This window comes from Vipera ursinii, assembly GCF_947247035.1.
Source record: "Vipera ursinii genome assembly, chromosome: 1".
NCBI lineage: Eukaryota > Metazoa > Chordata > Lepidosauria > Squamata > Viperidae > Vipera > Vipera ursinii.
In genome coordinates, this window is record NC_139512.1 from 118,619,726 (window position 1) to 118,643,591 (window position 23,866).

The window sequence follows — 23,866 nt, forward strand, 5'->3', positions numbered from 1 at the left end:
TGAGCGCCTGTTACTCGTCCCAGCTTCTGCCAACCTAGCAGTTCGAAAGCATGTAAAAATGCAAGTAAAAAATAGGGACCACTACAGTGGGAAGGTAACAGCGTTCCGTGCGCCTTTGGCGTCTAGTCATGCCGGCCACATGACCACGGACACGTCCTTGGACAAGCGCTGGCTCTTTGGCTTTGAAACGGAGATGAGCACCGACCCCTAGAGTCAGAAACCTTTACCTTTACCTTTAGCATGTTCTTTTACAGTATAAGAATATACAGTATAATTCATCCTTTTCACAGCAGCCTGTCATATAAATTTGAATAAATAAACAAATAACTAGAGTTCTTTACAAATTGAGGAATTCTAAATTTGGGGAATATAATTTAATATATTTCTGAATAGGGCAGGAAAAGATTGGACATTGTATCTGGGTGGAAAGTAGAAGGAACATTGGCCCTAGAGCAGGGCTTTTCAGCCAGTGGTACGGGTACCACCTGTGGTACATTGGCACCTGGCAGGTAGTACGCAGCCATCCTAGAAAAGTGGTAGTGGGGGAGGAGAATGAACTTAACTGGTGGCAGTACCGCACAAGCCTGAGCGAGAGACGGCTGGAGCTGCAGGGCTGTCAGGGCTCAGCGGAAGCACCAGGATCAGCATCAGGCTCCACCTGGAGCTCGGTGCTGATCCTGGCGCTTCTGCTGAGCCCAGAAAAACGCTGATCAGCTGGAATGTTGCAGCATCCCCAGGGTCTTGTGATTTACATTCAGATGCTTGGCAACTGATTCATATTTATGACGGTCACAGTGTCCCAGGGTCATGTGAAGTGACCAAAACCTGATGCAACCACCCAGCAGACGGGGGGGGGGGAGGCGGGAACCAAACATCCCTCGCCCCACTCCCACTGCCAATCCTCAAGAGAAATGGTCACAACAATGAAAACCTCAGACAGGAGGAAGAGTGCCGCCGGGCAGGCAGGTGTCTTGCTCGGTCGTGGCTTGGGGCCCCCTTTTTTCAGTGCTATTGTAACTTCGAACAGTCATTAAGCGAACTGTTGTAAGTCGAGGACTACCTGTACTTCATCACTTTTTTCCTTTTTTTTTTTTTGGTCATCAAGTTTTTGACACCTGCCAGCTTGGTGTCAAATTTGCAGACGACACCAAGCTGGCAGGAATAGCCAATACTCCAGAAGATAGGCTTAAGATACAGAAGGATCTGGACAGACTCGAACACTGGGCACTATCTAACAAAATGAAATTCAATGGTGAAAAAAGTAAGGTTCTACATTTAGGCAGGAAAAATCAAATGCATAGGTATAGTTTAGGTGGTACCTTGCTCAATAGTAGTAACTGTGAGAGGGATCTCGGAGTCTTAGTAGACAATCACTTCAATATGAGCCAGCAGTGTGCTGCAGCTGCCAAAAAAGCCAACACAGTGCTAGGCTGCATTAACAGAGGGATAGAATCAAGATCAAGTGAAGTACTAATACCACTTTACAATGCTTTGGTAAGGCCACACCTGGAATACTGCATCCAGTTTTGGTCACCACGATGTAAAAAAGATGTCGAGACTCTAGAAAGGGTACAGAGAAGAGCAACAAAGATGATTAGGGGGCTGGAGGCTAAAACATATAGGGAACGGTTGCTGGAATTGGGTATGTGTAGTTTAACGAAGAGAAGGGTGAGGGGTGACATGATAGCAGTGTTCTAATATCTCAGGGGCTGCCACAAAGAAGAGGGAGTCAAGCTATTCTCCAAAGCACCTGAAAGCAGGACAAGAAGCAATGGATGGAAACTAGTCAAGGAGAGAAGCAACCTAGAACTAAGGAGAAACTTCCTGACAGTTAGAACAATTAACCAGTGGAACAACCTGCCTCCAGAGGTGGTGAATGCTCCAACAATGGAGGTTTTTAAGAAGAGACTGGACAGCCATTTGCCTGAAATGGTATAGGGTTTCCTGCCTGAGCAGGGGGTTGGACTAGATGACCTCCAAGGTCCCTTCCAACTTTATATTATTATTATTATTATTATTATTATTATTATTATTATTATTATTATTATTATTATTATTATTATTATTATTACCTTGCTAGGCAACTGGTGGTACTTGGATGTTGCCATATACTAAAAGTGGTACAATGGGTGAAAAGGTTGAAATGACCTGCCCTAGAGCTCCATTCTTTATTCTAATGGTAAACTATAAACAATCTGACACAAAAGCAATATATTTGATATAAGTAGAGTTAAGTGTTGTAAGCTTCAATAGAGAATGCTTTTTTTAAACTTGCCTGTATCTATGTAAGAGGTTTGTTTCTTTTTTAATCCAGCATAGTGCTCTTATAGCAGTTTCCAAGATAATAAGAAGTTTAAAGTAAACTTTAAAGCAAACTGTAACCCAAACAGCACCAATTTACACTATATATCAGCACCAGAATTTGTATTTTGAACCAATGTAATTATCATACTGTCTGCAAAAGATCCAGAGGATTGTTGGGTAAAACTGGCATAGAGGCTTTTTCATAGCGATCTTGCATCACTGCTCCCCTAGTAACATTTCGAGGGAAGGGGAGACTATCCAATCAAAACTAAAGGTCTAATCCAGGGGTAGGCAACCTTGGCTCTTTTATGACTCGTGGACGTCAACTCCCAGAATTCCTGAGCCAGGCTGGCTCAGGAATTCTGGGAGTTGATGTCCATGAGTCATAAAAGAGCCAAGGTTGCCTACCCCTGGTCTAATCACATGTTGGCTGACATTGATTCAGTGCTGCTTAACACATTTCCTGTTAACGTTTGATAGAAAAAAGCAGAAAATAGGATATAAAGATTTCCTTTGCGCTTATTTTTAATTCATGCACTGTTATTTGGAGAGAAATACAAAACATGACATAATTTCTTACATTTCTTTACCAACGGAAGATAAGATAATGAAGCACATGGTTCTAGATTTACAAGTTAGAAACAATTAATTGAACCACAGGAAACCATCACTTGCCTATACAGGTAGCTCTCAACTTACAATCATTCATTTAGCTACTCTTCAGTTACAACACACCAAAAAAAGTGACTTAAGATCAGTCCTTGCACTTACGACCATCACAGCTTCCCCACAGTCAGGTGATCAAAATTTGGGCAATTAGCAACCAATGTATTATGGTTATGATGGTTGCAGCATCTGGGGGTCATGTGAATGCCATTTGCAACCTTTCCAGCTGGCTTCCAACAAGCAAAGTCAATGGGGGAAGCCAGATTCACTTAGCAACCTCATGATTCACTTAAATCACTTCACTTAATCACTGCAGTGATTTGCTTAAAAAACAGAGCAAAATGGATAAAATTGGGCACAACTTACTTAACAATCAGTGGAAATGCTGTCTCTAATTGTAGTCATAAGTCAAGGACTACCTGTACTTTCTAGGTGCACACAGTTCCCACCCACTAGCTCATGGTTTAGTGCATTAATTCAGTTGCCTGGGCACATTGCGAACCATAATTTATTATAATTTACCTATACTTGCCAAGTACATGCAACTCCTTGAACTATCTACTACTAGCTCACCATATTTTAGCTTGGCGTATGGATGTTTCCTATCACTGTCTTCACTAAAACATTTTAACCAATAGCAACTAGAGCAGACTCTGGGCCATTTTGTTTCTAAACAAGAATTATCTCTCTATTTGCTAGATATTGTACCTATTTTGTCCCAGCATTACCACTTAGGAAGCCAAATGTTTCAAGTAGCCTAAAATGGTTCAGTTCCGTTCCCATTGGTATTATAAACTTGTAGAAGATCTTAGAACAAGTGCAATTTAGGATCAAAAGAACTGTATTTCTGATAGCTATCATTAACCTATAGTCAGAAAAAAAAGTGTGGTACAGATTACAATATAGGTAGTGCAATCACATGATTGCGTCTTCAAAGTAACCAGTGTAGAGAATTAGCATTAGAAGGGTTCTCAACTAAATTTTGTTCAGTTTTCATGTGCAGGATCTTCTTTTCCTTCATGCAAGAGATAGCAGTCTAGTGTTATTTTATAGAACTTTATCTCAGAATATTAGCTGTATTTATCTGAGAGGAAAATGACCATGAATTTAAGATGATTTCTTCTGAAAAGGGAAGGCAAACAAAAGAAAAATATAAGCACAGAAAGAGATTTTTGCAATGCCTAGTTTTCTCACTTTGTCAACCTAAGGTTGCCAACTGTAGATTAAACCACTTCTGGAAATCCCCCTTTCCTGAAGGTGTGCATATTACATACATATACATAGATATAAGCTATGTATGTTTGTACGCTCTGGGGAAAAAATGCCAGTCCAAGATTTATAAAAAGTATCAAATGTATTAGATTAATTTCCTAGAAAATAAAGGATCACATTTGTAACATTCACTGATCAGCTAGCGATACACATAGGGCACTCTTTCTTATAAACGAGTGTTGTGATTCAGGGTCAGCCTGTGGGTTCGGCAGTTGGGTCGGACGATTCAGAGGAGGAGGAGGGGGGTGTTGGAGAGCTTGCTGAGGATAGCCTTGAGGCTCTGCAGAGCCCTCAGCCAGGCCCCTCCCATCTGGTTACGACGCAGACCCAGCTGTGTGAGCCTGACAGCGTGGATGAAGATGACCCACAGCTGGCCCTGTTCAAGGACGCCCAACGCAGGAGGCAGTCAAGCAGGAGTAAACAGAGGAAGGCAATGGGGCACCTTGGAAGGAGGCAGAGAGAAGCCACGCCTTGAACTGTTTAAAAGGGGAATGTGTGGGAGGGCTGGTTTGCTGAAGGCAACCATTTGTATAGCTCCTGTTTCATGGTTCATGTTTTGTTTTGCTCTGTTTGCTTTTGTGTCCATAAATTTGGCAGGCTTAGTTCCAGCCTCTTGCCTTCTTGTAAAGGGGTTGTCCCTGCCTTTTCTGCAGGGCCAGTAGTAGGCTGGTACAGAACGAGTTGCTTTTTGTTTTCACACACAGACACTCAAATGTACAAAAATATGCCTCCACCCTTCCAGCAGAAGCAAACATAACCCCCACAGAAAGCTGATGGGGACGTGAGCAGATCACCTCGTTAGGCACCTCCTAATAATTAGCTAATAAAGCTAATCTGCAAGACTACCATGCTTTAAAGCAGGGGTGTCAAACTCAATTTCATTGAGGGCCACATCAGCATTGCGGTTGCCCTCAGGGGGCCGGGTGGGTATGGCCATGGTGGGCGTGGCCTACTGGGTGGGTGTGGCTAGAGTGCGTATGGCCTACTGGGTGGGCATGGCCAACTCTACATCGTTCACATCAAGGGTGCCTATGGGGGCCTGGGCAAGAGTGGGACAGATCTGAGGGTCTCTGGCAGAAGGAGGGTCTCTGGGCCAGGGCCAAGGCAGTGGGGGCCGTTCCCTCACTGTTTCCAGGATGGCTTCGCGGGCCACATGAAACCACTTCGCGGGCCGGATCCGGCCCCCGGGCCTTCTGTTTGACATGTCTGCTTTAAAGCAACTGATCTCTACATCCATGTAAAGATGCTGTAACCTCCTCAAATTCATAGCTAACTGATTGAGGGGGGGGAGAGAATAATATTTTTTATAACATTGCATAAAACTACACTCCAGAAAACCCACCAAATAACTGGTGGGGGGGGGGATGGAACATAGAAAAGGAAGCAGTTCTCTCAAAGCAGGGGTGCATGAGCATCAAAGGTCTACAGGCAGTGGTGGGATTCAGCCGGTTTGCACCACTTCAGCAGAACCGGTAGCTAATTTTTTGTCACCCAGGCCAAGAATGGACTTCCAGAAGAAGCCATCCACACAGAGAACTGGTTGTTCACATATTTGAATCCCACCACTATCTACAGGAGATGGCTCCCCTGTTTTAGCATGCATGAGTTTGTTTCAGATGAATTAAGCATGAAGAAGCCCACCAAAAGTTGACTGAAGGGAGCTGCTGTGAATGCTTTCCTCTTTCCATAGAGGGAAAAGACAAAAAATCACAATAGTAGAGCATTGTATCTTGGACACAAGGAGAGAAGATATGCTGCACCAACCTGAAGTCACCAATAAGTACCAGCCGTTCCCATCCTAGGGGTTACATGATTGATCGGATTTTATAAATCTCCCAGCTATTGGAAGTTGCTGATGGCTTCTCTCATTCAGGGACAAGAATGATATGGAGACAGTGTCCTGGGGACATAGGAATACCTTAGCAACCTGTTTCTTCTGCTGTGATATTTAAGATGCAAATGGGGACTCAGTCTTAGAGCAACAATGTTGCTATATGGAGGAATTACAAGCTTGTCTCCTCACATATAGTAAGACATCTCATGCTACTCAACGGTTGCCAGAAAGAACCAAGATAATTTCATAATATCTAAAAAAAAATGCTTTGGGAATGGAGTATGTTTTTAAATGCTTCTACCCTGATTTGAAAATCCAGCATATTACAGTCCAGTATCTTAAGGAGAGAGCAATCCTAAACAATTTTCATTTTTGAACTAATATTCCATATGAATTGAGTTCAGGAAAAGGAGGAAATTTTCTGAAATATACCTATTGTTTGTTGTCTGAGATACGTGTACAATCATAACAATCTATTTGGGATAATGTGAAGAATTAGGTTCTTCTGGGGAATGGCATGGGCTATCCTTAACCCCTAATCCCAGCATTGTTCTTGGTTTTACTTAAGCTTTCTCTCATATTCATGTTTACAGCAAGTGCAAGATGATGACACAGGTCATGACATAGCACCAGAAGAGCTGTCTGAAGACAAACTACCTGAGATAGAGCTTAACATGGACACTGAAGAAACGTCCACCAAGGAATCTCTTTTTAAAGTGGTCCAGACCCCTGTGAGTGAGATTGATGAGACAGCAACCCTCCCAGCACAGATGGATAGATCTCATAGTGTGCAACTTGAGGGTTACCTGGGACGGAAGCATGACCTAGAGGCACCTAACAAGAGGGCTTCCAACAGGTACACATAACTGTTGTCTGGCTTCTGATCTGTTTTCAAATCTCATGTTGGAAGAATTTCCATATTACTCTCACTCGCTCTCTCTCTGTGATCTGCTGCTTTCTGCAGAAAGTGCTAACTCCTATGAATTCACAGCATTTTAGGACAAAGGATAAATATCTATAAGTCATAGCACCAGCATCATTAAGCCTGCAGATGGGAGTATATCTCAGAAGCTTCATCTGTGTCAGTAGGAGAAACCAATAGCTGTGTAAGAAGAGAAACATTTATGTTTCCTGATTGCATTTAAAAAATGTAGTGAAGAGTATGATATGGATGAGATTTTTCTCAGTATGAGTTTGTGGATAAAGGCAGTTATACTGAAGAAGCTTAGTGATGCGATGATTCTCTAGTCACAGTTGCCAGCCAGAAAGGCAAGATATTGGCAGTTTTGCTTCAAGAAGCAATTTCAAAAACTGAAGTAGTTCCCATTCTCTTAAACCCATGTAAACATCTAGACTTACCAAGTGAAAATATTGCTGTATCGTAGTTGAGAGATGACAGTGAAGGATCAGAAAATGCCATTGCATTTTTGCTATGTCATTAGAAAGTAAACATCGGGCTGTAATTTTTTTAAAAAAATTAAAACCTGCTAAGCATATTACCCTAATCAAAATATTCTGAAAGCCAAAGTACTTAACTATATGACTGCCTAGATTCAACTTCACCAACCTCATTAACTGTCTCACAAAATTTATTGATATTGCACTATTGATCTTCCTAAACATCTAAAAATGGGGCAATTTATACCACGGAATTTTTTTATTGTTCTGTCATGGTCTTTGTTTTTCTTCTGCTACAGTATGTTTTAAAATATCTTTTGCCAAGGCTTGTTTATTTTTCAGCTGAGATATAGAATGTTTAATTACATATATTTATCCTCCTTTACTCAAACTTAAATACAAATGTATTTTCCTTCCATAAATACAGTATTTAAAAAATATTTTTACTCTCACAATTATTGCTCATAGCTAATAATTCATAACTAATCATTCAATTTTTTCTGTTGAGAAATATATCTTGCCATTCCTCCCAATAGAGACTTTTTATCATGCCCTTATTTTTTTAAAAATAAATTATCTAAATTTAAAAAATTAACAAACTGTGAGAAATAATAGGGTCGGTGATACCTAGGGTTTTTTTTTGCTCTGGATGAGAAATGCTGATAACCTATCATGCATTTCTTGGATGTTTTGTTTACAAACATATAAATTATGACCAAAAGTATATTTCTATATCTGGCAGAAAATCCATTGATTTGTATCAGATTTGTAGAGAACATTATCTGCAACTCTTCATCTGTCTCTCCAAGCTGTCTTCCAATTTCACTTAACTCTACCCAGAAACCTTATGGACCTGTCTCCCCTCCCTCCCGCAACTATGGCATAAAAAGTGTTTTTTTCTGCCATGTCCCCAGAGATGGGGGAACAAATCATTACCATCTTTGATTTGACTAAGATATCCTTTTAGTTTTTTTTTTCTATTTTTCATTAAATTTTCGGCGATGTAATTGTTATTTATCTTCTGCAACACTGAATGCTTGCATTTTAATATTCAAAATGACAAAAAAAATAATTTACATGTTCTTTTTTAAAAAAAAATAAAATAAAATTTGATTTTATCATTCAGAGTTGTTGGATATGAGTTGGCCTGCAGATGAAATTTTATAAATAAATTTCATCTCCTTTGATATTGGTCTGTCTCCTAGCAGTGAGAAGAATGGCTGAATGTTCGTCATTACTCCCCTGTGCTGTATATGGCCAGGAGTTGACGTTATAGAAAGTATTTCATTTTTTATATATATTGAACTTTTAATTGCCCAAAAGTCAGTACAAGAGGTTAGGCAGTTAATGCCTTTAGAAAATAATTGATGGCAGCAGGAACCACTACTCAAAAGCAGGAGGTGGAGTTAAGGTGGGAATGCCCGGAAGGCTGTTGGGAAAGGTTTGAAACATCCAGGGTTCTATCCTAACAGATTCAGCCATCATCTACAAAAGGCCAAACACACTGTTTTGTTAAACTCATTGACCAGTCTTCGTAAATTATCTTGAACGTTGGCCTAATAATAATCTGTTTTATTTCATTAATAGCATTTTTAAAAAAAAGGGGGGGGGAAGGAAATCTGGAAAGTTCCTATAACATTTTTCTGAGAACTATCCACAGTAAGAGCAGCCTTACTGCCTTATTCAGGAAATCAGCTGTGAAAGAATAAAACAAATGTTAATTTATTTGACTCTTGAATATGGACAAATGGGAATCATGTAGTGCAAACCTGCCCCATGTTTCATCAGAAGTCTGTCCAATCGGAGGTAACGAAGCTTATTTTCTACTGTTGTAAAACTGAAACTTTATTCTGGTTTTCCCACAATAAGGCCTATTTCTTTCTTTGGGCTAGGTCCTGGAACACATTATACTGTGTGCTCAGGAACAATGAGCTGACCTTCTATAAGGATGCCAAGAGCTTGGCTTTAGGTGTGCCTTACCATGGAGAGGAGCCTTTCCGACTGAAGAATGCCCTCTGTGAAGTAGCTGCAGATTACAAGAAGAAGAAACATGTCTTCAAGCTGAGGTAAGGCAGGCTGTCTCTCAGAATGCCCACTGTTTTGTAAGAGCATGCACTGACAGAAAGCTAAACTCAGAGGTATATTACCTTTTTCACACTTAATTTAAAAGGGATTGCTTTCCACAACTCAGCAAGACTTGGACTAAGAGTAGATAAGGCAGCCCTAAATAGCTGATTTAGATCAAATTGAGGGAAATTAAATTAATATAATTTCCCTTGTATTTTATTTTTGTGTCACATTAACGGTTATATTTTGTCAGACAATTTTTGGAGATGGCACTCAAAGATGGGGGATGGTGCCCTAGGTAATCCTGCATAATGCTAGCTTTTTAACATATGTTCATTTTGAGCCTTGTAAATTTTAAAAAACGTTTCTCAGAAAGAAGATACCATTTACACTACATACTTTTGAACAAAAGATATTCTGACAGTCCCGATTCCTGGAGAATGTGTACTCATAAGCAATAAAACAAATGTGCTAAAAGAAATTTCAGGAAAACGTTCTCTCTAATCCAAGACTTTCTTCCCCACATGGAGAGTTAGAAGATGGATACAAGGATAATGACATTTTTCCTGCTGATTTTTCTGCTGACATTTCCTTCGATCCTGGAAGCAGCATCTAAACATAATGCCTATACATAGTCTTAACCTTAAGCTGCACTCATATGTCAAACCTCATTTTAAGACCATTTAAATTACTTATCTTTCTTTATATGGTAGCAGTAGTTTATATGACATGTCAAGAACTTCCTCTTGGCTATCCTATATCTTCCTCCCTAGGCATCACCAGATAAATTTTGTTGCTATGGGAACAAAAAAAATCTCCTTGTTCATCCTTTAACAATGCATGCTTCCATTTTTATTAATTAAAAAACCAACCCAAATATTATAATCTTTCCTTGCATTCTTGTAGCCTGATAATATTTATTGTCTTCCTGCACTTTTTTCAACTCATCAGTATTTGGTTTGGGGGGGGGGGTGCTATGATCAGAATCATATAAAATTACATACAGTATTTCAAAAAGGTTTACTCCATAGATGCCTAAAAAGGAGTTAATGATAGAAATTTTGTTTTTTAATCCCTTTCCCAAAGGTCCCAGTATCTCCCTTTTAGCCCTGGGGTCAGTATCTTCCAAAGATCCTTTTTTCTTCTACCCTCATCATCCTTCATAACAAACAAGGACATTTTTACCCATTTTGGATCCTCTTATTTTTATCCCTTTGTGCTGAACCACACTTGCTATTTTAGTTCCTGCCCAGCCATTTTGGAAAGATTGTCCTGCAGCATTCTGTCAATGAAACACTCCTCACATTAGATTCTATACAGCTTTGCCAGAAGAAGCAAGTCTCTTGAGGAAAGACAAAGGATGGCTGCTGACTTTAAAACTGACGAGGCTGAACCAGATATTTTGGTTATCTTCCAAGACCTTAAATGTTTGATTGTTAAACGGTGTAACATTCTATATTCATATTCTCCAGCTGAGCTTTGTACAATCGAAGTGCAAACATCATGTGAGCTCTCCCCAAAAAAGAAGTATCTTGCAGTATTTTCAAATTATTATTTTTTTGCAGACTCAGCAATGGGAGTGAATGGCTCTTCCATGGCAAAGATGAGGTAAGTGTTTGAATATTGAAATATGGACTGTATATCATGATTAAGGGTCATTAATATCCAGTGCTTTTTTTTAAAAGAAAAAGGTGCCGGAACTCACACATGTCATGCAACTCGCCTTGCCTACCCTACAAGGTTCCATCCCAAAAAAGGTGCCGGAACTCCGTTCTGAGCGTACTATGAGAAAAAAAGCCCTGTTAATATCATTTTGCTGTTCAAATGCTTTGGTGTGCCTAAACAATTAACACTGAGAGTGTCAAAGCCAATCGGACATACGTATTTGAATAGGAAGGAGGCAGAATAGATTTAAACTTTCTTCTGAAAAGGAAAAAAAAAAAGGAAACTCCTCACTGGTTGGAGCTTATTGTCAAAGAACAGCTCTGGAAAAAGAGGGCACTCAAATGAGTGGCGTTGCTCTTTTTGTTATTGATTACGTGCCTGCTTTCTTCCCCTGCACTGCTTCTGTATTTTGGTAAATAAACAGATGATACCAAACATGGGCAGCTCTGCAGTGCTCTATTCTCTGAAGCGTTGGTAATAGAAAGTGAGTATATTCATCTATTTCAAATATGTTTAGCCTATTTTTCTGCTTGAAAAACGTCAGGTGGCTTCTTCAACCTGCAAATTCTATGGACCTGCCCCAGCAGAAGAAGGAACATAAAATAGATCTTTATATTTCCATTTTGGAGCTTGACTTCCAATAAAAAGGAAGCAGGAAGAATCTCTCTCTTCAGGTTCTCTTCTTTTCAGATTCAAAAGCAGGTTGAATAAAGCAGATGATTTCTCATATAAGACACTCAATGAAAAGTAGGTCTTATGAAATAGATTTCAGTGGGACTCACTGCTAGGTAAGTGTGCCTAGGATTACTCTGTCCATTATGTAGTTCAATCATTCACATTGCAGCTAATTTCTTGGCTATTGTTCAATTTTAGTGTATTGCTTTCCTTCATTTCCTTCAATTTTCATTCATATTGCAGCCCCTTAGAGGGATATTTACAACTTTACAGTACATTTGGGCTATTTGTGAGGAAACACTGAGCTCATGTTTTAAATACAAACTCATTTCTTACTCTGAATTACATTTTTTAAATTCATTTTTGCTGATGATAGCATCTTGCAACTGAGAAACGTAACCGTGCTTTTTTTGCTTATTTGGGTTGTTTTTTTGTTTTCGCTTTGTCCCGCTCCACAGGATGAGATGCACACCTGGCTCCTGGGATTCAGCACAGCAATAATTGACTCCCAAAGCATTAAATCCAAGGCTCAGAGCCTCCCTCTGCCTCCCATCACCGCCACAGATGTGAACCTGACCAAGAAAGATAAAGAGAAGAGATTCAGCTTCTTTCCCAAAAAGAAGTAGCCACTTGCTCCAGTCAGATGCCTATGTGCTGCTAAGGTCCACAGTGGAAAAACTGCATGCACGGGTCTCCTTGGACAGCCCTGGTACCACCCAGCACTGTTCCCCACACAGATCTCACTTCCTCCTTTTCATTTTTCACCACATCTCCCCAGATGGCACAAAGCCAATGTTTCAGGAAAGGAAGCAGCATCCTTGCTTCAAGACAAGCCATGTTCTCCAAAACAGAGCTGGGAGAGGCGTATTCTTGGATGGCTGACCAAATGGACATCACTCCGGAAAAACACTGTTTAAGATAACAATGCTGTGTGGCTTTTCAGGAATGTTACAGAGAAAAGGAGCGGAACAGTGTCCTAGCAGGCCAAAGAGGATGAAAACAAGTGTGCAGTCTTGAAGCACTTTCCTTTTCTTTGTATCGCCAGATCACTACCAAAGCTCAGGATTCTGTAAGCCGATTTCCCCATCTCCAGTTGTCATAGAATCATCACATGGAATTTAGAAATGATAGTTGAATAATTATCTCTCTCCCTCAGAAGATCAAAGGCAGCATGCCTTCATCCAGCCCTGGCTTGTTGCAGCATTCATGCTAGATTGTCAGGATGGAGTTTCTGGAGGCCAAATGCCTCTCTCTGTGGAGAGCTGCAGTCTAATCACACACGTACATTTCATAAAGCACAGTATCTTTTCAACTCAAGAGTTCAATCTACATCCAATAAACTGCAGGCAAAATCCCCGATAGTCATAGTAAGTTCAGAGTATAGCCAAAAAACCAAATTATCTATATTATGCATTAAATTGTTTGGAATTGAGATGTTCGTAGAACTACACACCCAGGAAATAAATCATATTCACTTTCTACACAACACTATGAGCACAATCCAGCTAATACGACTTATGTATTTCTCCCACTATTTAAACTGAGAGCTCAGTGGGCCCAACTTGTGCTCCACGTTATTTAGTGAGATTCTTATTAATCCCATTCTTTATGGCAAAGTATATAACACTTTGCCACGCAACTAGAGTGCAGGTGCTATGCCTGCCAACAAGCTTTCTAAAATATCTGTCCTGTATTGGCTCAGCTTGCCAGAAGCAAATGGCTCTTCTGTTGTTCCTTTGTGGAACATGTTGTGCTGAGCATGCGCTTGCCTCAGCTTCTCTCTTCTGCAGCAATGTCTGTTGTGGTGTTTTTGTGAATGGCTCCTTAAAATAGATATTCCTCGCCCTCCTTTATGAAGTGTCACAAGCCCCCAACCTAAAGCACGAATTCAGCGCAAAGGCAAAGACCATATCAGCTGAATTGCTTACTGAAAAACATTCTTTGAAATCCAATTGCATATGAGTTTAAGAGGCCTGCGGGACTGATGTTCCTACAATGGCCTTTTGGCAAGTGAGCCATCCTTGATGGGGATTTTCATTTCTTACAAAGCCGGCCAAACTTTTAATTCTCTCCTCAACATCCAATCCCTAGGGCTCATTAAACTTAATATTTTTGGTTTGGGATGATATTATACCATTCTAAAAGTGCCTTAACCTAGGGACATTTCATAATTATTGCTTCCGGAGTGAGCAAATTCAATAAGCACCATGCACAGAAAGGTCTGGGTTTTTCTTACTTGAAAGGACGCTGCAAGTCGAATTTTACAGCTAAAAAGAGTGCATGAGGGGGAACCATCTCTTTGCTTAATATAAATTGCAGTGCGTGTGGATATAAGTCCTAAGAACCAAGGTTTTGGATTCTTCAGTTCTTTTTTGTTGTATCTCAAAATGCTATGCTTTTCCAAATTGCCTTGATTATAATGGGTAGGCAATAAACTAATACTAACTCAATGGGCAGATCCAAACTACTACATTTGATATGCTAGTGTAACTTATTTTTAAAAAGTAGTAATATAATGGTCTGCATTGTGAATTTTCCCTTCCAAAACTATTCTGAAGCATCACTGCCAACTTTCTCCCAGTGTATGTTTAGGAGGCAGAGAAATCTACTAACATAACACAGTATGAAGGCTACCTAACATTGTATAAGGCCTCATAAAACACCAAACTGAGTTTGGTTTGTAGGTCAAATAAACATGCCATTGTGAGCAGATGGGCTCATTCAATTGAGTAGTGTTGTGTGTGGTTTAGCCCCCTTCAGCCAAGTAAGCTTCAAGTCTGCTTATTCCCAGTCACTTCTGGATTAAGGGCCTTTTTGATCTTAATCCATATCAGGGGACAGGAAGGTGTTCTTCTCTGCTCTTCCAATCTATGCTTATAGGGGGGAAAAAGGTATACTAATCAGCACACTTTTATTAGAGCACATATCAAGTTAAGCCAAAGAAAGGAAGCATGGGGATGTAATTTCACTATAGTTTTTTTTATCTTGTATAAAGCTATTCTCAGGCAACAGGAAAGGAGTAATATGGATTCAGCAAATTTGTTTTTATATTCCAAAGTATGCTTTAAGATTGGCATATGCTCAACTGATTCTTTTGCAAAAGTCATCAAAAGAGTTTTTATTAAACATTTTGCTTAAATGCATTTCACTTGTACATTTTAGCACTCAGTGGGGACATGTACAGCAAGAGAGAAGTCTCATCATTGTTTTCTTGGAGGACATTTTCACCTGTCACTCCTGAGTTTAAACTTGTAGTGCACTGCCCATTTTCAGATAATTGAAATAAAAACATGACTAAGATACTCTTTGAGGCTGTTCCTACTTTATGAGGACCACTGCCCTGCCCTGCACTACCTGCTTATAGAAAGTGGCTGTATTCCTTAGGTGCATTTTCTTCCATCTTGTTTGTTTAATCTGTCATGAACTGGGCTTTTGAACCCATTACAAATCTCTCAGCTTGCAGGCATTGGGTAGAGCTGACTGTGTCTCGCAGCAATATGCTCTTACCTATTACAGACCAAAAGCATTGGCGTTATCCATAGGATCCATTTCCTGCCTGGTGATTGGCAGCCTTATCTTGTCTGGGCTCTTCCCTCTTGATTCAACTGCTTTTCACAATCCCACTTATGCAAGTCGGCACGTTAGAAGGCAATGTCCTGTGACCAGGTCCAGAATACATATACTTCAGAGTACCAATTACTGAAGTAGCCCAAGGCCTCTCCTACAGGATCTGGGGGCTGGAATTAATCCTCTTTTCACAGCTAGGCATCACGGTCTGCCTGCTTCCAATGTGCTTCCACTGTCCAGAGAAAAGAGCTAATGCTTCAGAATGTGCTTCAGAAGCAATTTAACATTTTTTTTCTAATAAATGAACCAATAAGCTTTTCCTGGCACTGTGATTTTTTGGGAAGGGGTGTGTGTGTGTAATTTGTCTTCCTAAACCATAATGGGAACAGTATGCTTAAATAATCCACTATCTCAATTTAAATACAAAGGAAAGGATACTAACATACCTTATTAAGTTGTGATGTTTTATGGTACACATTAATCTTAGTGCTTTCTGTGATGAAGAAGTGCCTCCAGTGCAAAGGTTCACTGGGTTTTTTCTACAGGTGAATAAACACTCAGGACCATGTTATCTCCTTCAGAAGCTTTGGTGGTTTCATCAACTCAGGCTACAGAGCTTTACAGTTGACATCAATTGCACATGCAAGTACTTCTCAAACAGCATTTACTCTTGGCCAAAGTAGTCTAACTGCACTTTAGATTCTTGTCATACTGAGAAGAGCATTCCAAGGGCTACAAGACTGATTAGATTTGCAAGGGCAGAGAATTCAGTGCTTCAAGAGAGAGACCCAATCTTGTTTCTATCGTCAGGTTGCAAGAGATTCACAACCACTACTTTCTCAAACAACAATGCTCCGATGACAGGGAAAAAAAATACGGATCTGTAGGATGAAAACTGCCAACCTGCCATGGAAATAGGAAGAAAATATCTCCATGTTGGAATATGAAAACTTTACCCCACAGGATTTCTTTGCTCAAAAGTTATTTTAATGCAAGACAAATTATACTAAGATGGGCTAAAATGAAGTGAGGTGACTTGAAATGGCTTAGAACCCCAATGGATTAATATACCAGTGTCATTCCTTGGTACTGCTGATCTCGGAGAGATCACTGACTTCAAGAGTGGCCAATCAGCTTTGTAGCATTTTTTGTGCATAGGAAATGTGGTACAAAAATCAGTTATTGCAATCTTCCCCAATTATATCCCTCCCCCAACAGTGAAGAGGTCAAAACTGTATTCGCTGGTCAAAAGTGGTTATTGCACAATGCATATAGATTCACATATGTACACAAACTGTATTAGGTTGGATGTTCCTAAGCTTGGAGGCCTGGAATCAACCTAAGCCATAGTAAAATTACATTCTTAAAAAAAAAAGAAAATTTAGAATAATAACTTATTTTCCTAGGAGACTGAGCAACGTACATCTTGCTCTGGCTTCATAATGTAAAACTTCCCAAATAGGCCAGTTCCTGAAGGGAAGTACATGTTCAAAGGATGATTGATCTGTATTGTCCCTGCTCTGACTTGAAACTCCCTGATTTTTCTAGATATATTAAGAGTTCTGCCCAATAATGCTGCCTGGTACAGTGTCAGTGGCAAGTCAGATCCATGATCTTTAAATTGTAGAGAGCATTTTAAAAAAAATCCTCAGTTGGAGGCAGTTGCAACTTCCCAGAAATTTCAAGCATGATGTAGAACAGGCAAAGAAGATTCTGAGTAGTAATGCAATGAGAGATGGAGATTTGAGAACTTAATGGCATGGGAGCAAGAGATGTGGGTGTTCAGCTAGTAGAATTACGGGTCTGAAATTTCTCTCTTAAGTTTTTTACCAGGTTGTTCTGGCTGCCAGCTGTTTTCTCCCACCATGCTTCTTGAACATCACCTTCATGTCTGTGATGTTCTTCTGAGTCTTGATACGACTTATACCGCTCCATCAACTCTTTGAGAGAAAGCTTCTCTTGGGCCGAAGAGGAGCGAATTTGTGGCTCTCCTTCATCGGCTTTAGCTTTATTAGTCCCCTTGGGCAACTTCTCTATGACAATCACATGCTGGTTGTTCTCCAATGATGCCTCTGCTGTGACACACAATTCCTTTGGAGTATCACACACAAGTTCCTTGGGGATGGAATCAAGAGAGCCCTTTCTCCTGCAGCTGTGTTTGTCCCATTGCTGGCTTTTTACGTCTGTTTTTGCAATCCCCTTTGAGCACTGGAATCCTGCCTGCCTCTTAGCATCATCGACCATTTTCTCGGGTGCTGAGCAACTTCTGTTGACTAGCGGTCTGCATTTCTCAGTCGCCACCTGACAGCAATACTTGGACCTCAGCTCCCGCACATCGGGCCAGTCAAATTTCTCGGTCATGATGGGGCTGAGGGGACTGTGAGAGAGGGTGCAAGAACTGGTGGGGGAAGATAGGCTGACAGAGCTGTTGCTGGAAGAGAAGCGCTTAGGTGACTTCTGACATGTTGAGGAAGAGGAAAGAAGGCCCAGTGAGCTAGCCTCTTGAAGCACAATTTGTTCATAGTTGGGGAGACACAAGGTAGACTTCTTTTGGCCTAAGCAAAAAAAGGAAAGAAAAAGTCAGAATAAGGCAATAGAGGGGAATTTGTTGAACCAACCCACTCATGGAATTGGGAAAGTCATTCTTTCTCTTACAACCTAACGCTTTTGCCTAGTTAGTAGCAACTCTGTACTTACAAATCACGCAGTTAACAGGAGGAGTCAAAAATGAGAACCTGCAGCTCGATAACCTTGGATATCAAGAATGGCAATGTGCTGGTTATAATATCCCAGACATTCAAGACAGAAAGTATCTCTCTTCTTACCACTCTTGAACCTCTCTTGATTCTGTTTCAAAACCTAAATGGAACTCAGAAACCTAATCTTACTATCCAAAGTAGGATCACTTAATACTACTCCAGTTATGACAATTAAGGGAACAGGAGACAAAAGAAGAACTGATACTTTGGATGAAGAGTGATTCAATCAAAATGTCTAATTTAGTGGAAGAGAATATTTGCAACTCAGGTTTGAATTCTGGGGTTCTTGATGGTATCTGAGCTTGGTTGTTTTCTTGCAGACGTTTCATTAGCCAACTGGGTAACAAACCTAGGTAAGTAGGTTTGCTCTTCTTTATATACAGTAGCTTGCCCTGTCGGAGTTGGAAGTTGGATAATAAAACATCTGCAAGAAAACAACCAAGTTCAGAGAGCAGCAAGGACTCCACAATCTCTAGTTCTCCTAAAAGGGATCTATTAGATGCTATTGAAAACAGACTAATAGTGTAACATGAATTTCAAGTGGCTCTTCCTTCTTTCCTAGAAAGATCTAAAAGGTAAAGGTAAAGGTTCCCCCACACATGTGTGCTAGTCGTTTCCGACTCTAGGGGCCGGTGCTCATCTCCGTTTCAAAGCCGAAGAGCCAGCACTTGTCCAAGGACGTCTCCGTGGTCATGTGGCCGGCATGACTAGACGCCAAAGGCGCACGGAACGCTGTTACCTTCCCACCGTAGTGGTCCCTATTTTTCTACTTGCATTTTTACGTGCTTTCGAACTGCTAGGTTGGCAGAAGCTGGGACGAGTAACAGGCGCTCACTCTGTTACGCGGCACTCGGGATTTGACCCGCCAAACTGCCGACCTTCTGATCGACAAGCTCAGCGTCCTAACCCACTGAGCCACCACGTCCCTTAGAAAGATCTAGCCAATGTCAAATATATTTTATTCCATGAGCAAAGGATCTTGTGCCTATAAATATTTGGAGAACGTCCAATATTTATATACTTATTTTTATTTACTAAATGTTCATGCCACCCATCTCAATATCCAAAGCAACTCCCAGGCTTTAATTAATATCTCTTTCCATGAATCAGACTTGCAGGATCTATGGAAGTTGATTCAAAACATCTAGAAGGTACCAGATTGTCTAATCCTGAATTAAACTCTTTCCAATTGGATGCTATTATACAGGTGGTCTTTAGCTTAAAACTTAAGTTAACCTAAAACCCTTCATTTAGCAACCATTCAAGTTACAACAGCACTTAAAAAGTGACTTATGGTCAATTCTTGTGTTTATGACCATCGCAGCATTCCTAGGGTCACATGATCAAAGTTCAGGTGCTTGGCAACTAGCATGCATTTGCAATAGTTGCAGCATCCCAGAATCATGTGATCATCATTTATGATCTTCCAAGCCAGCTTCTGATAGGCAAAATCAACGGGGGAAGCCAGATTCATTTAACAACTGCAGTGATTCACATCAACTGTGGCAAAAAAAGGTCGTAAAACTGGGCACGACTTACTTAACAACTGCCTTGCTTAGCAATGGAAATTCACGGTCATAAGTCAAGGAGGACCTGGAATAGATGCTTGGGGGGGGTCTTAAGCAATATTTAGAAGCTTCAGTTGGCACACAAAACGGGAATCAAAGATGTTTCTAGAGTTCTGCTTTTCAGATCACTTTATTGCAGTTTTGTTTAACCACTGGCTAGAATTCCTTCCTGGGTTCAGTTCAAGATGGTATATATTGTGCACAAAACTTTAAATGAGCCATTCCAAATCCCTGTCCACTAAGTTAATTAATTAAAGCTTCCAGTATTTTAAGCAAGCTGGGAGCAAACTCTTGTCCTAAATGGCTTGAAAGGTCTGGTTCTCCCGCATGTATCTATTCCCTACTCCGTCATCAGAGACCTCGCTCCTCATGCTGCTGCCAACAAAATGACAGTCTCCATAGACCAGAGGTGCCCAACCTATGGGCTGTGGCCCACTACCGGGCCGTGGCCTCTTGGCTGCTGGGCTGCGTGAATAGCTGGGCAGTGCACGTGTCCGTGCTCAACCTTCCTTGTGTCACCGCTGACGTGAGTGTTGTGCAGACAGTGGCAGTGTCGCTAATATTGCATGGGCGATGGTGTTGCCACAAACCTTGCACGGGGGCGGCAGCGCTGCAAGTGGCAGGTGGGCAGTGCCACACCGTACACAGGTGGCGCCATTGCCATGAACCTTGTGCAAGCGGCGGCAAGACCGCAAGTGGCAAGTGGGCTGCAGCAAGAGCCTCACGTGGGGGCAGCAGCACGTTTGCATGGTGCGCAGGCTTGCAGCCCGTTTGTACGTGGGCACGCACATGTGGCCACATTCACGTTTGCGCATGCATGTGTAAAGCGCCTGCCTCTCCCACTGGTCTGCCAACCCAAAAAGGTTGGAGACCCCTGCGATAGACTTTTGAGCTTTCAGGAGTGGAAGTGTGGCATTTTAGCTCATTAATTCCCTTCTCAAAGAGGTAGGGCAGGTGTTTCCCTGATGACCTGGCTTTTAAATAGGCTATGTAGTCCTTGACCTACAACCCTTCATTTAGCCACCATTCAAAGTCACAACCACACTGAAAAAATGACTTATGACCAGTCCTCACACTTGCAACCTTTGCGGCATCCCCAAGGTCACATAATCAAAATTTAAATACTCGGGAAAGTGGCATGTATTTATGCTGGTTGCAGCTTCCTGGGTTCATGCAATCACCATTTATGACCCTCCCAGGTAGCTTCCAAAAAGTCAATGGAGGAAAATGAATTCATTTAATGACTGCATAATTCGCCTAACAACTGCAGTGATTTATTTAACAACCATGGCAAAAAAAAAGTACTAGAGCTGGGCACAAACTCACTTCACAAGCCCCCATTTAGCAATGGAAATTCTGGCTCCAGTCGTGGTCGTACGTTGAGGCCTACCTGTCACTCCTAGCTGAGCTTGGCTGATCTCAAAAAGCTAAATTGGGTTAGGTTTGGTTAGCATTTAATCAGGATTAATTACCGTAATGAAATCCTGGGGCTCTCAGCTAGACTGGAAGGGCAAACAGAAATTCCAATGGAAAGCAATGACAAAGCTCTACACTATTGCCAAGGGGGAATTTTTTTTTTTTGCTAACTGAGATTGCTTATTATAATGTGCTAATGTTCCCCATGTTAAATTTTATATATTGTACGATTTCAATACTTGGAAATTCTTGGAATTTCCATCTTGCAATTCTACTATAAAAAAAAGAGATGATAAAAGTAAATTTATAATATAACAAGCTAAGCGATCAGCCTGCAAGTTTTAGAGGCAAAGCATTTCTTTCAGTAAAATGTCTTTTATTTCTTTTATTAATAACGTAAGGAGAGGCAAGCCTGTGGAACAGATGAATAGTAATAAACCTGCCTTTCTTTGCCTAGCAACCTTGCTTCCAGGTATGGCTGTAACTAAGATAATAGCGGCCAACGTCTTCTTGGTCATACATACCTTTCTCTCTCTTAACCACTCCCTGTTGCCCAGTCGAGGTGTTTCTCTGCATCTCCTCCTCTACTTCCGCGAGTCGCCTACGCATGGGGGGTTTCTGGTTCTTAATTCGAAGGCTGTATTGGCGGGCCAGCTGGTAGACTTTGTTCTTCACCTTCTCTGTCAGCTCAGCCTCGGTGAGATGAGCCAGCCGCATGATGTGAGGGGGCATCTGAGGGAAACTCTGATCCTGATCACAGCTCCCTAACTCTTCTGCTGCTTTCCAGGGCAATCTGGATGGCACAGTGTGCTCCACAGGAGCCTTGTTCTCAGGAGGGGGCACCAGTGGCTCCTCCTCTGCTATGTCCCCAAGATCTTCATCCTCCAGGATAAGAAGCGGTTCGTGAAAGTCAAAGCCATTCTCCTGATTTCCAAGCCTGTCTTTCAAATAAGTCTGGCCCAGGCCCCCGTTTGCTTTGCGCTCCCTACGCTCTTCCGTCCCCCCGTTGCTCTTTGGCTGCTCCATCTCCTCCCAGAGTTTAATCATCTCACTAGGTGACCTGAACTCTGCTTCAGTGATAGGCATCAGATTTTCCTCACTGGCTGTCTCCAAATGGGGAGACGGGAGTGCAACACCAGGCCTATTTGAAAGCATCAAGGACCCTGCCTTGCCTGCTACACTATTGTCCAAGGGGGGTGGTCTCTTCCTCTTCAGCACCTCCTGCCCAGGCTCTGGCTGGGGAAGACTGTTTATCCGAAAAACGGAATTTCTCACGAGCCCTTTGGGAATGAAGGACAGGCTCTCCCTCCGCCTGACACTGAAGTTAGCATCCTGGTGCTCGGCGTAATCATAGTAGCTCTTGATCTTGTCCAGCAACAGCCGATCCTGCTGGGACAGCATTGATTCCTTCCGTCGAGGAGGAGAAGAATGGTCAGACTCAACCAGACCAGGCCGCACTGCACCATTGCAAGCACCGTTGCAAGGCTCAGCAGAGGGCTCTTGCGGGATGCTGGAACTCTGGGAATCCACAGTAGCGCAGCCATTGTTGCAGCCCACAGCTTTTTCGCCCCCTTCTAAGCTCAGAACGCTGCCGCTCCGGCTGGCCAACTTTGGTGTGAGGTAGCCCTGCCCTTCCTCGTGGACCAAGCTATTGCGACGGGAGAGGCTGCTGGCAAAGCGCTCTGCAATGACGCTGGCCTGATCTAGCACAGAAAAGGGGAGGATGCTGCTGGACTGTGGTGCATGACCATCCTCTTCCTCCTCTTCCTCCTCACTGCTCAATGGCTTCAGCTCTTCTACATTTTCAGCAGACTCCAGGATATCTGAACCTTGATCCAGGAGCTCATGGTGATCTGGATGCTGAGGACTCTCTTCTAGACACTCTTCCCTATGTGAAGGAATGTCTAACCCTTTGTCAAGCTCAATAGGTGACAGAACCTGGGAACACATCAAAGAGAAGAGATGAAGACAGAGGGAATCTCAATGATGATGATTTGTGCCTTCAAATCAGTGTCGACTCTATTAGTCCCTAAAGTTTCTTGGCAAGATTTTCCTAAGTGGTTTGCCATTGGCTTTTTCCTAGGACTGAGTGAGTGTTATTGGCCCAAGATGGATAGCTGGCTTTGTGCCTTAGGCAAGACTGGAACTCATAATAGTCTTCTGGTTTCTAGTCTGCTGCCTTAATCACTATATCAAACTATCTTTCACCGATTCTCACCCGAATTAAATTATTGTAATGACATTTGGATGGTTATCTGTTATGCGACTGTATAGTGAATTGTATTTAGCTATTAGAAACCTGTTTCAAAGGTTCAGACTTGTTGTTTTGATAAAGAATTTTCAAGCCCATGACTACAACTACAACTTAGTTCATCTGAATACAGTATATAAATGTAAATCATTTGATATGCTGCATACCTTGTGGCCAACACAAATTGCAGACCAGATGGTGTTGTCACCATGCAAATATTAGAAATAGCCATTAGGCTGAGCTTTGATCAGAGCTGCATTATCTGCAAGCATTTACTTACCTTTGGCACAGAAGACACAATCTCCACAATCCTCTCTCTAATGCTGGAAGTGTGGTCTTGTTTGGGTCCTTCCTGTGCCTTATGACCCTTGCCCTGAACCAAAACAGCAATGATCTTGTTAGAGGGCTAAATCGTTGGTGCTGA

At 41.6% G+C, this 23,866-nt stretch overlaps 2 protein-coding genes across 2 annotated transcripts in view; one reads left to right on the forward strand and one right to left on the reverse strand.

Moving 5' to 3' along the window:
* Positions 1 to 15,766, forward strand: part of SPTB (spectrin beta, erythrocytic) — a 123,058-nt gene extending 107,292 nt beyond the window's left edge. The window contains exons 33-36 of the mRNA XM_083349373.1: positions 6,670 to 6,932; positions 9,367 to 9,540; positions 11,107 to 11,149; positions 12,340 to 15,766. Coding sequence (XP_083205499.1) covers positions 6,670 to 6,932; positions 9,367 to 9,540; positions 11,107 to 11,149; positions 12,340 to 12,507 — 648 coding nt within the window. The 3' untranslated portion in view covers positions 12,508 to 15,766. The remainder of the gene's footprint in view (positions 1 to 6,669; positions 6,933 to 9,366; positions 9,541 to 11,106; positions 11,150 to 12,339) is intronic.
* A 220-nt stretch (positions 15,767 to 15,986) lies between these two features.
* The window catches only part of PLEKHG3 (pleckstrin homology and RhoGEF domain containing G3), a 63,186-nt gene continuing 55,306 nt past the window's right edge, over positions 15,987 to 23,866 (reverse strand). The window contains exons 17-19 of the mRNA XM_083349379.1: positions 23,723 to 23,815; positions 21,716 to 23,129; positions 15,987 to 18,003 (exon numbers count right to left, since the gene is read on the reverse strand). Coding sequence (XP_083205505.1) covers positions 17,231 to 18,003; positions 21,716 to 23,129; positions 23,723 to 23,815 — 2,280 coding nt within the window. The 3' untranslated portion in view covers positions 15,987 to 17,230. The remainder of the gene's footprint in view (positions 18,004 to 21,715; positions 23,130 to 23,722; positions 23,816 to 23,866) is intronic.